The sequence below is a fragment of the Panthera tigris genome, chromosome C2 (genome assembly GCF_018350195.1).
Source record: "Panthera tigris isolate Pti1 chromosome C2, P.tigris_Pti1_mat1.1, whole genome shotgun sequence".
Lineage (NCBI taxonomy): Eukaryota > Metazoa > Chordata > Mammalia > Carnivora > Felidae > Panthera > Panthera tigris.
Genome location: NC_056668.1, coordinates 151,046,380 through 151,061,866, shown reverse-complemented (window position 1 = coordinate 151,061,866; position 15,487 = coordinate 151,046,380). Strand labels below are relative to the sequence as shown.

Here is a 15,487-nt window from a genome sequence, read left to right as displayed (position 1 = left end):
CTGGCAGGTCACCTTAACAGTGGCCAGTCTTGCTTGGTGCAGTGACAGAAGGGTCTGACCCTTCTGGGTCTAGTGGGAAAGTCTTTGGGGAATCAGTTGTTACCCAAACCATTAGTTAGATGCAATTGTGGTTAAATTCTAAGAAACTGGCCTACAGTTTCCATGAGATCCTAAATCTGGTTGCTAACTTTGGACTTATCTGATGTGGGAGGGTCAGAAGGAGGTTTCTCCGAGGAAGGGACATTTAATCAGCGGTCGACGGCATCAGGAGTGACATGATGGGGGTCAGGGCTGGTACAGCTGAGCAGAGAGGCGCCTCACCTCTGCCCGTTTCTTCCCAGGTCAGCCTGGGCACCAGCGACACCCTATTTCTCTGGCTCCAAGAGCCCATGCCCGCCCTGGAAGGGCACATCTTCTGCAACCCTGTTGGCTCCCAGCACTACATGGCACTCCTCTGGTAGGCTTGGTGGGGAGGAGGGTGGTGTGGGCAGGTCCGGTACCATCTGGAGCCCTCAAGTCATTGTGCTCAGCAGCTGAGACCCCGGGACTCGTTGGGTCCTTCTGACAGCAGAGCTGGGTGGGGAAGAACCCGGCATCTGGAGTCCTCCCCAAACCCAGATTGCAGTCCCATCCTCAACACGTATATCTTGTGTGCAGATGTCACAGCACATGTGAGTCACACTTTGCTCATAAAATGGGAAGAATAAAAGGTTTACTTCGTAGCGTTGTTATGACACGCCTCGCACATGGCAGGCCTTCAACAAATGGTAGGAGGCACACCCTGCCTCCTGACAGTCGTCAGGATGCTCTGCACCCTGATCACAGGCCTTTGGAAACCCACTGGAAGCTACTCAGGGAAGTTTCTGAGCCTCCAGGCCCCATTGGAGAATATATAGGTCTATTAAGTTTACCAGCTCTGTTCCATCATCTGGGTGGTATGATGTATAGAAGCCACAGCTCCCTGTCTCTCCCTGCTATTTCTCCCTGTCTCTCGCTGGTATTTCAGGGCTGGTTGTGGCAACCGCACAAGAGCCCAAGACCAGTGCATATCCCCGCAATTCCGAGGGGCCTTTGCTGGGCCCAATACCTTGCAGTCCAGCCTGACCTGCAGCCCTTCTCCCTCGGATTCTTCACCAAAATATGTGGGTGCAGTCAGCAAGCACTGGGTCCCTCCCTCAGAGGTGTGTGTGCTTCTGCAGCTTTAAAAATGGCTCCCTCATGAGAGAGAAGATCCGTGATGAGTCAGCTTCCTGTTCCTGGAGTGAGTTCTCTGAGGCACTGCGGTCCACGGAGATGGGGAACGGCGGGAACCTGGGTAGGCTATTTGGTGATGCCTGGGCCTGTGAAGGGCAGCGGTTGCTGGCAGAAGGGACAGGCCCTAGGGCCTCGGGGGTATGGGGAGGTGAGGGCCATGGAGAAGCCAAGAGGAGCCCTACCTGTCTATCCTTCTGCCCCATGGGCCTTCCAGACTAGTGTGAGACCCCATGATCTGAGTAAGGTTGGGACGTTCTCCATGCTTTGAGTGGAAGTCAAGCCATAACTGCATCTCTGTCCCCTCCAAGGCCCTGGTGACAACATCAGGGATGGCAGCCACGGCTCCTACTCTATCCCATTGTGTCCTCCACATGTAGCTTTCTGTCCCGGATGCAGGGTTCTGTTAGGAATAGTGGCCGGCCTTCTGAGCGGGGAGGAGACGTGTCTCCCTTGATCAAACCTGGGCTGGTATTTCAGGGCTGGTTGGGCAGCCGCCTCTGGCCCGGGCTGAAGGTGAGAGTAGGAAAAACCGTCTCTAAGAAAATGTAGCTCAGGGCCTTTCTTCCTGTCCTGCTGGAGAGCGGGAACCAAGGGTATTCCCCTGACTCTTCTGGCAGACCCAGATGTAGGGTCATTTCACCCTGTTCTTTACTAAGTCTTTGAGAAGCTTATCTTTTGTTTTTGATTCCTGACAGCGAATCTCTTCCCGGTCTTGTTTCAGGTTTTTATTTTGACGTAATGGAGATCACCCCTGAAATTATTGGGCGCCATAGGTTTAGTGCAGAAAACCACAAGGTACGTGTGGTTATTGGTATTGGAGAGAAATTGGCTCCATTTTTGAGTACTAAATTTAACAATCGCCTATCAGATTCTGCTGCTTTAGGGACGTCATGCATTTACTCACCTATTATTAGAGCAGTTTCTTTTTAAGTTTATTTATTTTGAGAGAGAGAGAGAAAGCAGGCAGGGGAGGGGTAGAGAGAGGGAGATTCCCAAGCAGGTTTTGCACCGACAGCATGGAACCCGACACAGGGTTCAAACCCACGAACTGTGAGATCATGACCTGAGCCAAAGTCAGACGCTTAACCGACTGAGCCACCCAGGTGCCCCTAGAGCAAATGTTTTTGATGTGCCAGAGTGCATTTTAGTGCTGGGGAATCAGCAGGATCTAAGGCAGACATGCTTAGAAAGCAGAGTGCAAATCACCTGTGTCCACGCTGACTGTCACTGAGAGTCATAGAGACTGTTGACTTGGCCGACTTAACCCTGCACCCCCGAGGACTGACACTGTCTCCAGATCAGGAATTCCTTCCTGATGGAAAGCCTCTGGGACGGGAGGCACTAACATTTATTGAGGGCTGTTTAGCTCCAAGCACTGTGCTGATGGTTTCCTATATCCCTCATTTACTGCTCATAGCCTCTTGAGGTCCAGAGAGGCTAAATCATGTGCCCAAGTCACCAGGGCCTGGGTGGTGGAGGGGGGCCTCCAACCCCAGTCCTCCCTGGCCCTGAAGCTGCTGTTTTGTTTCTCCTCCACCCTGTGGCCTTTCCTAGGTGGGGTCAGTAAGTCACTCTGTCTAGTAACTGTTACAGTTAGAGTAGGCATTGGATTTGTAGCTGATGAAGCCATTCTGTATTGGGTTATAAGTGGGAAGCTTTATATAAACTGTAGAAGGAAGGGGTTCATCTCGGTTTTCTGAGGAAGGATCAGAGACGATACAGAGAAGGTATGCCTGTTCCCTTTTCCATAAACCCATCGAGGGCTAACAGGGAGAAGGTAGGGTCTATGCTGGTCACAGGGGCTCAGGCATGGGCAGAGCTTGGGTTGACACCCATCAGCAGCTGTGGGTCGTCAGCGTAAGCTGTAGGCTGTCACTTAGTGAGTTTCAAACACCCAGACCAGACTCTGCCGTCTAATTGGGTCATTGTAACCACCCTGAGACACATTACCTCAGTGTTGTTAAGACCCCAGCAAGGTCTGCGTAACTTACTTGAGGTCACAGAGCTGAACCCTTGGCGGCCTGAGACTAGCCCTCTGATGCTCTGTTTCTCCAGAGCGAACATGCATGAGGCTGGGAGTGTGTGTGTGTGTGAGTGATGTGTTTGTGTGACAGGTGCTTAGTTGGTTGAGCCACACCGGAGGTCTGAGTCACGGTTTCTGAATCTGGGCTGTCATTTAAAAAGACAACACATACACACACACACACACACACACACACACACACACACACACACACAATGAAGGGAAAACAAGGAATCTTCACTCTGTGCCTGCTTTCTCTTGGGGACAGGTCCCAGCATTCCCCAGGGATGTGGAGATCCGAGCACTGATTGAAGGGCAGTTCATGGCCAAGAGGATTCATGCCGAGGGCTTGGGCTACCAAGTCAGTAAGTGAGCTGCTCGCGGGCTGTGTTCTGGGGCACGGACCCTCATACGCTGAGGTGCCTGAGACCCTTCCCAACCTCCAGGCCAGGCCTCACAGATTTGTTGTGGCTTCATCACAAGGGCAGGAGGGACATGGAGCCTGGCCCCCGTGGCGGGGGGAGGAGGTGAGTCAGGAGCGCCTGTGGGCAGACAGGGACTAGGAGGCAGGCTATTCTGCTTCTCTGCTCTGTCCCCATGAGCCTGGCCTCCTGGTGAGTAGCTGTAGCACTTGGAGACCTTTCTGTAACCTGAACCTCCAAGATGCCCCAAGCTCTGGACCCTGAGGACATGGGCAGTGCAGGTGGGAAAGGCCTAGGTGGGGTCCATCTGCCCTGGGGGGGCCCTGTCCAGCACCGCGTCTCCATCGGGGACGAATGGGGATACAGAACCACTATTGAAACCAGAGGTCTGGAATGGAAAGGCAGAGCGGGGTGGGTTGGGGAGAGGGGCACCTGTGGGGAGAAGGGGATTTCTAAGAACTTGAGCTCCGGAATGGGCAGCTTTAGGTCCGTGAACTTCCCCTTAACTGCTGGCACTGGAGTGCCTAGGGCGGGGCTTCTGCCGGGAGGGTGTATTTGTCCCTCTGGGCACCTGAAGCCTCTGCTTGAGCTCCAACTCATGATACTTTTATGGACAATCTGAGTTCTGTGTCGTATGTTTTATGTCTTTGAACCAACCAAGTCCGAGGATACTATAGCAGTAAGCATTAGGGAAGCCTTTTTGAGAAGCTGTCGTGCAGCATCTGCTAAAGCCGCACACACACCTTCCAGCAGCCTCGCCTCTTGGCGAATGCATAACAGAAACGTGTACACGTGTTCTCTGAAGACGTCCCAGAGAACATTCATCGTGGCACGGTGCTTAATAGCCCTGCACTGGAACCCAACGCCCATCGATAGCAGGCAGGATAAGTGTGTGCGGGGTACTCATGCAATGTGATACTACACAGAAACGAAAATCAACCAGCCCCCACTAGCTGCAGCCAAAGGGGCGAATCTCATCCATGTAACTCGGTGGAACGAAAGAGGCCAGACACAAAAGTGCATGCGGCGGGATTCCGTGTACATCAAGCTCAAAACCAGACAACACGATTTGCAGTCACTGGAAGCCAGGACAGTTAGCAGCTACCTTTCAGGAGAGGGCCTCTGGGGTGCTGATGGTGCTCTCTTTCCTGAGTTACACGAGGTGTGTTGAGTTTGTGAGAATATGTCAGGCTGTCGGCTTATGAGGGGTTACGTACATTTTTCAGGATGGATGTGTGTCCACCACAAATTTTATTTATTTATTTATTTATTTATTTATTTATTTATTTATTCATTTATTAAGAGAACATGTGTGAGCCAGGGAGGAGCAGAGAGAGAGAGAGAGACGGAGAGAGAGAGAATCCAAAGTAGGCTCCGTGTGGTCAGCATGGTGCCCAACGTGGGGCTCGAACTCCCGAACTGTGAGATCATGACCTGAGCTGAAACCAAGAGTTGGACACTTAACTGACTGAACCACCCAGGCGCCCTCATCACAGATTTTCAAATAAATAAAATAAGCATTATAAACATTCCCATTTCTTTCCACTGCATCCCTCAAAGCGTAAAAAGAAATTCCCTGAAGGTCTCCAAAGCTTCCAGAATCCCCAGAAAAGAGAGACCGGTGAACAGGGCGGGGATGGTGCTGAGGTTGGCACCCAGTGCCTGGCACGGAGGGTCCTCCAGCCATCAGGAGGGGACACGTTGTGGGGGGCTGTCCGCAACAGTGTGCAGGAAGAGGCCGTGAGAGCAGAGAAGTCCTTCCGGGCACCGGAGGGCTGATGGGATAATGTCATCATTCCCAGCCTTTAAAGAATTTTTGGTGCAAAACCACATAGAGTTACTTATCCTCTTAGCAAAAGCTTAAGAGCAGCTATCAAACCTGTCTTGCCAGCTCTGCTGGGCACCTTCCAAATAAGATTACGTAAACGAACATGCTTGCAACCAGAAAGGGCTGCACAAACACGATGCATCATTCTCCCCCAGCTGTGGTGTGGAGTGCCTCGTGTTCTTAGGGGACTTGCTTCTGTAACTCTGTTACCTTCATGAATGCATCCGTGTGAATTAGCGTAGCTATTCGTTGTTCGTTCTCACTGCACTGGAGTATTCCATCACGTGCTTGTGCTACAATCGACTTCTCTGGTCTTCTGTGGTGTAGGTTTGCTCTTGCCGGTTCAGTATTAGGAACCGTGGGCTGCTGTCAGTCTTGTAAATGTCCATGGCTGATTCTTCCTCATTTCGTCTCTTCTGTGTAACAGGTGTTGGTAGTAAAGTGACAACCTGAGTACGGATTTTGTTTCTAGAGCCTGTTGCGTTTGGCTAGCACAGCGTTTAGTTATTCAGTCAAATACCTCTGCCCGAGCGGGTGCCGGTGCTGCCTTACTCTGGCCTCATGCGCTCGGTTACTCCCTTCTGGCCCTGCAGGCATTTCCACCGTTGGCCCCTGAGCCTATAGGCTCTACCTCTTTTTCTAGTAATTAACGTTTAAAATCCAACATAGGGGGCGCCTGGGTGGCTCAGTCGGCTAAGCTCAGACCACGATGACACAGTTTGTGAGTTCCAGCCCTGCACGGGGCATGCTGCTGTCAGCGCAGGGCCCACTTCAGATCCTCTGTCTCTGTCTCTCTCTCCCCATCATGTGTGCTTGCACACGTGCTCTCTTTCTCTCTCAAAAATTAACAAACGTTTAAAAAATTTCTCAAAACAGATACTCACATTTATTGCTTTTGATCAGTGTTTAGAATTTATATTCTGCTCAGTGGTGATGGTCTCCACTGAAAGACATTATGTTCCCTCTCTACTCTCCTGTCTTTACCTCCCATTTTCCAGTTCCAGAAATGTTACTGTTCAGTGTGCATTATGCATCAATAATTACTTAAATTACACACTTGGTTGCTTTCTTTGATTACCGCTATTTATTAGATCACACATCTAAGCGGTTTTGTATTTGTATTTCATCTTTGCTTCAGGACATCCTTGACCCTTCTTTCATGTAGATGTGGGAGTGTGGGGGATGCTCTCAGACTGTATGAAAATACTTCAATTTTGCTTTCACACTCAAATAATACTTAACTGACTGAGCCACCCAAGTGCCCCTGTCTCAAAATAAATAAACTTTAAAACAAAACAAAACAATGTTTTGTCCTCTTCTGACTTTTAGTGTTGCCAGTGAGAGGCCCATCTGAATGGTATTTTTGTCTCTGCAGAATCTTCTAGAATCTTTTCTTAGGGTTTTGAAATCTCTCAGTTAAAGTTTAGGTCTCAGCCTTCTTCCTTCATTGTGGTGAGCGCTCATTTCATTAGAATATATCTGACATTTTCTAGCTTGAGGAAATTTATCACATTATTTCTCTGATGATTTCTTTCCCTTCATTTTCTCTGTTCTTTTTACTAGAATTCATATTGACTGGTGGTTTTCAACAGAGGCAGTTTTGCCCCCCCGAGGATATTTGACAATATCTGGAGACCTTTTTGGTGTCGCAGACGGGGAGTGCTGCTCTCGTGGGCAGAAGCCGGGGTGCCACCGCCCATTCCACAGTGCACATGCCAGCCCTCCACAGCAAAGAATTATCCAGTCCGAATGCCACCTGTGCCGAGGTTGAGACACCCTGTACTGGACCAGCTGTTGGCCCTCTGGCCCTAATTTCGCTTTGCTTTGTTTCATCACAGAACTTGTCACTATCATGCTCTATTTTCTAATTTATCTACCTGTTTATGGTCTGTCCTTCCTCAACTAGAAGGTGAGCTCCCTGAGAGGAAAGGTCTCCTCTGTCTTGTTAGACCACCTGTTCCCACCTCTTAAACCACTCCCCGGTGGTAACTGGGCTCTCCCTAAATATTTGTAGAATTAATAACTAAAAGGATACTTTTCTCAACTGTCTTGGCTGTGGGTTCACAGTACTGAATGAGTAATTGGGTCTCAGTCTAGACAGCAAGCCTGGGTTCCTGTTCAAGTGCAAGATCCCTTCTTAACCCTGTGCCCCCCACCCACACCCCACCTACCCCAGCAGGAAGGCAGCCTAGAGAGGCTGTGACAGTAGATGGGGTGACAATAGACACCAGATTTTTCTTTTTAAGTTTTTAGTTATTTATTTTGAGAGAGACAGACAATGCGAATTGGGGAGGGGCAGAGAGAGAGAGGGAGAGAGAGAATCCCAAGCAGACTCCACAGTCAGTGCAGAGCTCGATGCAGGGCTCGAACTCACAAAACCACTGGATCGTGACCTGAGCAGAAACCAAGAGTCCGACACTTAACCGACTGAGCCACCCAGGCTCCCTGACCACAGGCAGATTTAAGTTGAATCTTCTAAGCATTGTACAAGCTTAGAAGCTGGAGTCCTCTCTACAGAGGCTCTCCCCATGCCGCAATCAGCAGGATTTTGTATTCTGCTTAGAAGGTGAATGTAGGGTATTTCTCTGATGGGTGCATGTCTGTGCCTTTTCACGTCTGCCCTGGCAGCTCAATGTTACTCAAGTTCAGCTTTTCCTCAGGCCCTCCAGGCACCCTCTGCAGGTACCACCTCTGGAGGGCAGGTCTTTAGCTTGAGGTCAGGTGCTGCTGCTGCTCATTGGAAGCGGGGAGACAGAGAGGCTGAGTCTCACATTTCTGAAATCATTGGTCTACTCTCAGTGCATCCCCGCCGACACTTGGCATTAAGCACCTTTGAATCTTTCGTAATCTGATGGATGGAAACTAGTATCCCAGTGTTGGTTTAATTTGTGTTTATTTTCATTAATAACGAGTTTGAACAGCTTCTGTAACTTTGGTTTTTCTCTCTGTGAATTGGCTGGTTATATCCTTCATCATTTTCCCCGTATTGTATTTCCCTTCTTATTCTTTTTTTTTTAATTAATTTTTTTAACAATTTATTTATTTTGCGAGACAGAGACAGAGCGTGAGCAGGGGAAGGCAGAGAGAGGAAGACACGAAATCCAAAGCAGGCTCCAGGCTCTGAGCTGTCAGCTCAGAGCCCAACACAGGGCTCGAACCCATGAACTGTGAGATCATGACCTGAGCCAAAGTCGGATGCTTCGAACACTTAGATCCTTGTCTGCTTTCTGTGTTGCAAACATCTCCTGTCACTTGTCTGTTAACCTTATTTATAGTGTCGGCAACTGAACAAAATTTTGATTAAATGAAACCCACCAATTTTTCATCTTAAATTTTATGCTTTTGAGATATTGTTTAAGACGTTTTACCATTGCCACAGAAGTGTTTTTTATTTTATTTTATTTTTTTTACATTTTGTACTGTTAGTGTAACTTCCACATTTAGGACTCTGATCCACCTGGAGTTCACCTTTATGAATGGTGTAAATTGGGTTCTGGCTTAATTTTTTTTCATATGGTGACTCAGTTCTCTTTTCCTGTGTTATCTGTAGTGCCCTCTTTATCATTTATCAGGTTTTTATATATACATGAGTCTCTCAGGGCAGCTGCGTGGCTCAGTCAGTTACACATCTGACTCTTATACCGACTCAGGTCATGATCTCACAGTCGTGGGATTAAGCCCCACATCGGGCTCAGCACTGAGCATGGAGCCTTCTTAAGATTCTCTCTCCCTCTTTCTCTGCCCCTCTCTCTCCTAGTACTCTCTAACTCGCTCAAAATAAATAAACAGCAAAAAAAAAAAAAAGAAACCTTTCTACATGGGTCTCTCTCCATACCCCCTTTTCCACTCCACTGGCTTATTGGTCTGTTCTTGGGACAAACTATTATGTACTGCGGTTTTGTAGTTGTATTAGTTGTCCAGAGCTGCGTAACACAGACTGGACAAAATATTTATTTTCTCAGAATCCTGGAGGCTAAAAATCTGAGGTCAAGGTGTCAGCGGGGTTGGTTTTCCTGAGGTCTCTCTCCTCGGCTTACAGATGCCTGTGACTTGACATGGTTTTCCCTCTGTGTGTCCTTCTCATAAGGACAGTAGCCATGTTGGATTAGAGCCCAACCTAGTGGCCTCATTTTATTTATTTGTTTTTTTAAATTTACATCCAAGTTAGCATATAGTGCAATAATGATTTCAGGAGTAGATTCCAGTGATTCATACCCTATGTATAACACCCAGTGCTCATCCCTTAATAAGTGACCTCCTTAATGCCCATCACCCATTTAGCCCATCCCCCTCCCACGACCCCTCCAGCAACCCTGTTTGTTCTCTATATTTAAGAGTCTCTTATGTTTTGTCCCCCTCCTTGTTTTTATATTATTTTTGCTCCCTTCCCTTATGTTCATCTGTATCTTAAATTCCTCATATCAGTGAAATCATGTAATATCTGTATTTCTCTGACGAATTTCTCTTAGCATAATACTCTTTAGTTCCATCCACGTAGTTGTAAATGATAAGATTTCATTCTTTTGGATTGCTAAGTAATACTCCATTGTATATATACCACATCTTCTCTATCCATTCATCCATCTATGGATGTTTGGGCTCTTTCCATATTTTGGCTATTGTCAATAGCGCTGCTATAAACACTAAGGTGCATGGACCCCTTTGAAACAGCATACCTGTATCCCTTGGAGAAATACCTAGTTGTGCAGTTGCTGGGTCATAAGGTAGTTCTATTTTTAAGTTTTTTCCGCTATTTTCCACACTAGTTTCCAGAGTGGCTGCACCAGTTTGCATTACTACCAGCCATGCAAAAGAGATCTTCTTTCTCTGCATTCTTGCCAATGTCTGTTGTTGCCTGAGTTGTTAATGTTAGCCATTCTGACAGGTGTGAGGTGGTATCTCATTGTGGTTTTGATTTGTATTTCCCTGATGATGAGTGAGGTTGAGCCTTTTTTCATGTGTCGGTTGGCCATCTGGATGTCTTCCTTGGAGAAGTGTCTATTCTTGTCTTTTGCCCATTTCTTCACTGGATTATTTGTTTTTTGGGTGTTGAGTTTGGTAAGTTCTTTATAGATTTTGGATACTAACCCTTTATCTGCTATGTTGTTTGCAAACATTTTCTCCCATACCATCGGTTGCCTTTCAGTTTTGCTGATTGTTTCCTTTGTTGTGCAGAAGCTTTTTATTTTGATGAGGTCCCAATAGTTCATTTTTGCTTTTGTTTCCCTTGCCTCCGGAGATGTGTTGAGTAAGAAGTTGCTGCGGCCAAGGTCAAAGAGGTTTTTCCTTTTTTCTCCTTGAGGATTTTGATGGCTTCCTGTCTTACATTTAGGTCTTTCATCCATTTTGAATTTATTTTTGGATATGGTGTAAGAAAGTGGTCCAGGTTCATTCTTCTTCACGCCTCTGCCCAGTTTTCCCAGCACCATTTGCTGAAGAGACTGTCTTTATTCCATTGGATGTTCTTTCCTGCTTTGTCAAAGATTAGTTGGCCATATGTTTGTGGGTCCATTTCTAGGTTCTCTGTTCCGTTGATCTGAGTGTCTGTTTTGGTGCCAGTACCATGCTGTCTTGATGAGTACAGCTTTGTAATACAGCTTGAAGTCTGGGATTGTGATGCCTCCAGCTTTAATTTTCTTTTTCAGGATTGCTTTGGCTATTCAGGGTCTTTAATGGTTATATACAAATTTTAGGATTGTTTGTTCTAGCCCTGTGAAGAATGCTGGTGTTATTTTGATAGGGATTGCATTGAATATGTAGATTGCTTTGGGTAGTATCAACATTTTAACAATATTTATTCTTCCAATCCATGAGCATGGAGCATTTTTCTATTTTTTTGTGTGTGTCTTCTTCAATTTCTTTCATAAGCTTTCTATAGTTTTCAGTGTATAGATTTTTCACCTCCTTGGTTAGGTTTATTCCTAGGTATTTTATGGTTTTTGGTGCAGTTGTAAATGGGGTCGATTCCTTGATTTCTCTTTCTGTTGCTTCATTATTGGCATATACAAATGCAACCAATTTCTGTGCATTCACTGTATATCCTGCAACTTTGCTGAATTCATGGACCAGTTCTAGCAGTTTTTTGGTGGAATCTTTTGGGTTTTCCATATAGAGTATCATGTCATCTGCAAAGAGTGAAAGTTTGACTTCCTTCTTGCCGATTTGGATGCCTTTTATTACTTTGTGTTGTCTGATTGCTGAGGCTAGGACTTAAGTACTATTTTGAATAACAGTGGCGAGAGTGGACATCCCTGTCATGTTCCTGACCTTAGATGGAAAGCTCTCAGTTTGTCCCCATTGAGGATGATATTCGTGGTAGGTCTTTCATATGACTTTTAAGATCTTGAAGTATGATCCTTCTATCCTTACTGTCTTGAGGGTTTTTATCAAGAAAGGATGCTGTATTTTGTCAAATGCTTTTTCTGCATCTATCGAGAGGATCATGTGGTTCTTATGCTTTCTTTTATTAGTGTGATGTATCACGATGATTGATTTGCAGGTATTGAACCACCCCTGCAGCCCAGGAATAAATCCCACTTGATCGTGGTGAATAATTCTTTTAATGTATTTTTAGATCTGGTTGGCTAGTATCTTGTTGAGGATTTTTGCATCCATGTTCATCAGGGAAGTTGGTCTGTAGTTCTCCTTTTTAGTGGGGTTTTTGGTTTTGGAAAAAAGGTAATGCTGGCTTCATAGAATGAGTTTGGGAGTTTTCCTTCCATTTCTATTTTTTGGAACAGCTTCAAAAGAATAGGTGTTAACTCTTCTTTAAATGTTTGGTAGAATTCCCCTGGAAAGCCATCTGTCCCTGGACTCTTGTTTTTTTGGGAGGTTTTTGATTACTAATTCAATTTCTTTACTGGTTATGGGTCTTCAAATTTTCTATTTCTTCTTGTTTCAGTTTTGGTAGTTTATATGTTTCCAGGAATTTGTCAATTTCTTCCAGATTGCCCATTTTATTGGTGTATAATGCTGATAATATTCTCTTATTATTGTTTGTATCTCTGCAGTGTTGGTTGTGATCTCTCCTCTTTCATTCATGATTTTATTTATTTGGGTCCTTTTTTTTTTTTCTTTTCTTTTTGATCAAACTGGCTAGGGGTTTATCAATCTTGTTAATTCTTTTATTTATTTTTTTTTTTATTTTATTTTTTTTTTTTAATTTTTTTTTTCAACGTTTTTTATTTATTTTTGGGACAGAGAGAGACAGAGCATGAACGGGGGAGGGGCAGAGAGAGAGGGAGACACAGAATCGGAAACAGGCTCCAGGCTCCGAGCCATCAGCCCAGAGCCTGACGCGGGGCTCGAACTCACGGACCGCGAGATCGTGACCTGGCTGAAGTCGGACGCTTCACCGACTGCGCCACCCAGGCGCCCCTCTTGTTAATTCTTTTAAACATGGTTCTTTGAAACTGGTTTCATTGTTCTGTTCTACTGTTTTTTGGGTTTCGATAGCATTGATTTCTGCTCTAATCCTTATTATTTACTGTCTTCTGCTAGTTTTGGGTTTTATTTGCTGTTCTTTTTCCAGCTCTTTCAGGTGTATGGTTAGGTTGTGCATCTGAGACCTTTCTTCCTTCTTTAGGAAGGTCTGGATTGCTATATACTTTCCTCTTATGACCGCCTTTGCTGCATCCCAGAGGTTTTGGGTTGTGGTGTTATCATTTTCATTGGCTTCCATTACTTTTTTTTATTATTTTTTAACAGTTTTTTTTTTTAATTTTTTTTAACGTTTTTTATTTATTTTTGAGACAGAGAGAGACAGAGCATGAATGGGGGAAGGGCAGAGAGAGAGGGAAACAGAATCGGAAGCAGGCTCCAGGCTCTGAGCCATCAGCCCAGAGCCCGACGCGGAGCTCGAACTCACGGACCGTGAGATCGTGACCTGAGCTGAAGTCGGACGCTTAACCGACTGAGCCACCCAGGCGCCCCAGCTTCCATTACTTTTTAATTTCTTCTTTAACTTCCTGGTTAACCCATTCATTCTTTAGTAGGATATTCTTTAGTCTCCAAGTATTTGTTGTCTTAACAAGTTTTTTCTTGTGGTTGATTTTGAGTTTCATAGTATTGTGGTCTGAAAATATGCACGATATGATCTTGATCTTTTTGAGGGTTGATTTGTGTCCCAGTATGTGATCCATTCTGGAGAATGTTCCTTGTGCACTCAAGAAGAATTTGTATTCTGCTGCTATAGGATGAAATGTTCTGAATATATCTGTTAAGTCCATCTGGTCCAGTGTGTCATTCAAAGCCATTGTTTCCTTGTTGATTTTCTGTTTAGGTGATCTGTCCATTGTTGTAAGTGGAGTGTTAAAGTCCCCTACTATTATGGTATTATTATCAATGAGTTTCTGTAGGTTTGCGATTAATTGATTTATATATTTGGGTACTCCCATATTTGGAACATCTTTGTTTACAATTGTTAGATCTTCTTGGTGGATAGACCCCTTAATTATGATATAATGCCCTTCTTCATCTTTTGTTACAGGCTTTACTTTAAAATCTAGGTTGTCTGATATAAGTATGGCTACTCTGGCTTTCTTTTGGTGACCATTAACATGGTATATGGTTCTCCGTTCCCTTACTTTCAATCTGAAGGTGTCTTTAGGTCTAAAATGGGTCTCTTGTAAATAACATATAGATGGATCTTGTTTTCTTATCCATTCCGTTACCCTGTGTCTTCTGATTGGAGTGCTTAGTCCACTGAAATTTAGAGTGAGTACTGAAAGATGAATTTATTGCCATTATGTTGCCTGTAGAGTTGGAGTTTCTGGTGGTGTTCTCTGGTCCTTTCTAGCCTTTGTTGCTTTTGGTCTTTTTTTTTTTTTCTTTTTTTTCATCTTTTCTCCCCTCAGAGAGTCCCCCTTAAAATTTCTTGCAGGGCTGTTTTAATGGTCACAACTCCTTTAGTTCTTGTTTGTCTGGGAGACTTTTTATCTCTCCTTCTATTTTGTTTTTTTTTTTTTTTTTTTTAATTTTAGTGTTTATTTATTTTTGAGACAGAGAGAGAGAGCATGAACAGTGGAGGGTCAGAGAAAGAGGGAGACACAGCATCTGAAACAGGCTCCGGGCTCCAAGCTGTCAGCACAGAGCCCGACGCGGGGCTTGAACCCGCAGACTGCAAGATCATGACCTGAGCCGAAGTCGGACGCTTAACCGACTGAGCCACCCAGGCGCCCCTCTCTCCTTCTATTTTGAATGACAGCCTTGCTGTATAAAGAATTCTTGGTTGCAGGGGCATCTGGGTGGCTCAGTTGGTTGAGTGTCCAACTTCAGCTCAGGTCGTGATCTCATTGTCTGTGGGTTCCAGCCTCGCATTGGGCTCTGTGCTGACAGTGCAGAGCCTGGAGCCTGATTTGGATTCTGTGTCTCCCTCTCTCTCTGACCTCCCATCTCTGGGTTCCATCCCTCCCATCCCTCCTCATGCTCTGTCTCTCTCCATCTCTCAAAAATGAATAAACGTTAAAAAAATCATTTTAAAAAGAATTCTTAGTTCCATATTTTTCTGATTCAGCACATTGAATATATCCTGCCACTCCTTTCTGGTGTGCCAAGTTGCTGTGGATAGGTCTGCTGCGAACCTGATCTGTCTTCCCTTGTAGATTAAGGACTTTTTTCTCTTTCTGCTTTCATGATTCTTTCCTTGCCTAAGTATTTTGTGAGTTAGACTATGGTATGCCTTGTTGATGGTTGGATTTTGTTGAATCTAATGGGAGTTCTCTGTGCTTCCTGGATTTTGATGTCTGTGTGTTTACCCAGATTGGAAAGTTTTCCACTATGGTTTGCTCACATAAACCTTCTACCCCTTTTTCTCTTTCTTCATCTTCTGGGACCCCTATGAGTCAGATATTATTCCTTTTTAATGAGTCACTGAGTTCACTAATTCTTATATCGTGCTCTTTTGCCTCACTTTCCCTCTTTTTTTCTGCTTCATTATTCTTCATAAGTTTGTCTTCTGTA

At 45.2% G+C, this 15,487-nt stretch overlaps 1 protein-coding gene across 4 annotated transcripts in view; it reads left to right on the top strand.

Moving 5' to 3' along the window:
- XYLB (xylulokinase) overlaps positions 1-15,487 on the top strand; it is a 56,632-nt gene that overhangs the window by 29,366 nt on the left and 11,779 nt on the right. For all 4 annotated transcript variants that reach the window (XM_042957036.1, XM_042957034.1, XM_042957035.1 and 1 more), the window contains 4 exons: positions 342-457; positions 1,200-1,315; positions 1,976-2,049; positions 3,546-3,642. In XM_042957036.1, the coding sequence (XP_042812970.1) occupies positions 342-457; positions 1,200-1,315; positions 1,976-2,049; positions 3,546-3,642 (403 nt within the window). The remainder of the gene's footprint in view (positions 1-341; positions 458-1,199; positions 1,316-1,975; positions 2,050-3,545; positions 3,643-15,487) is intronic.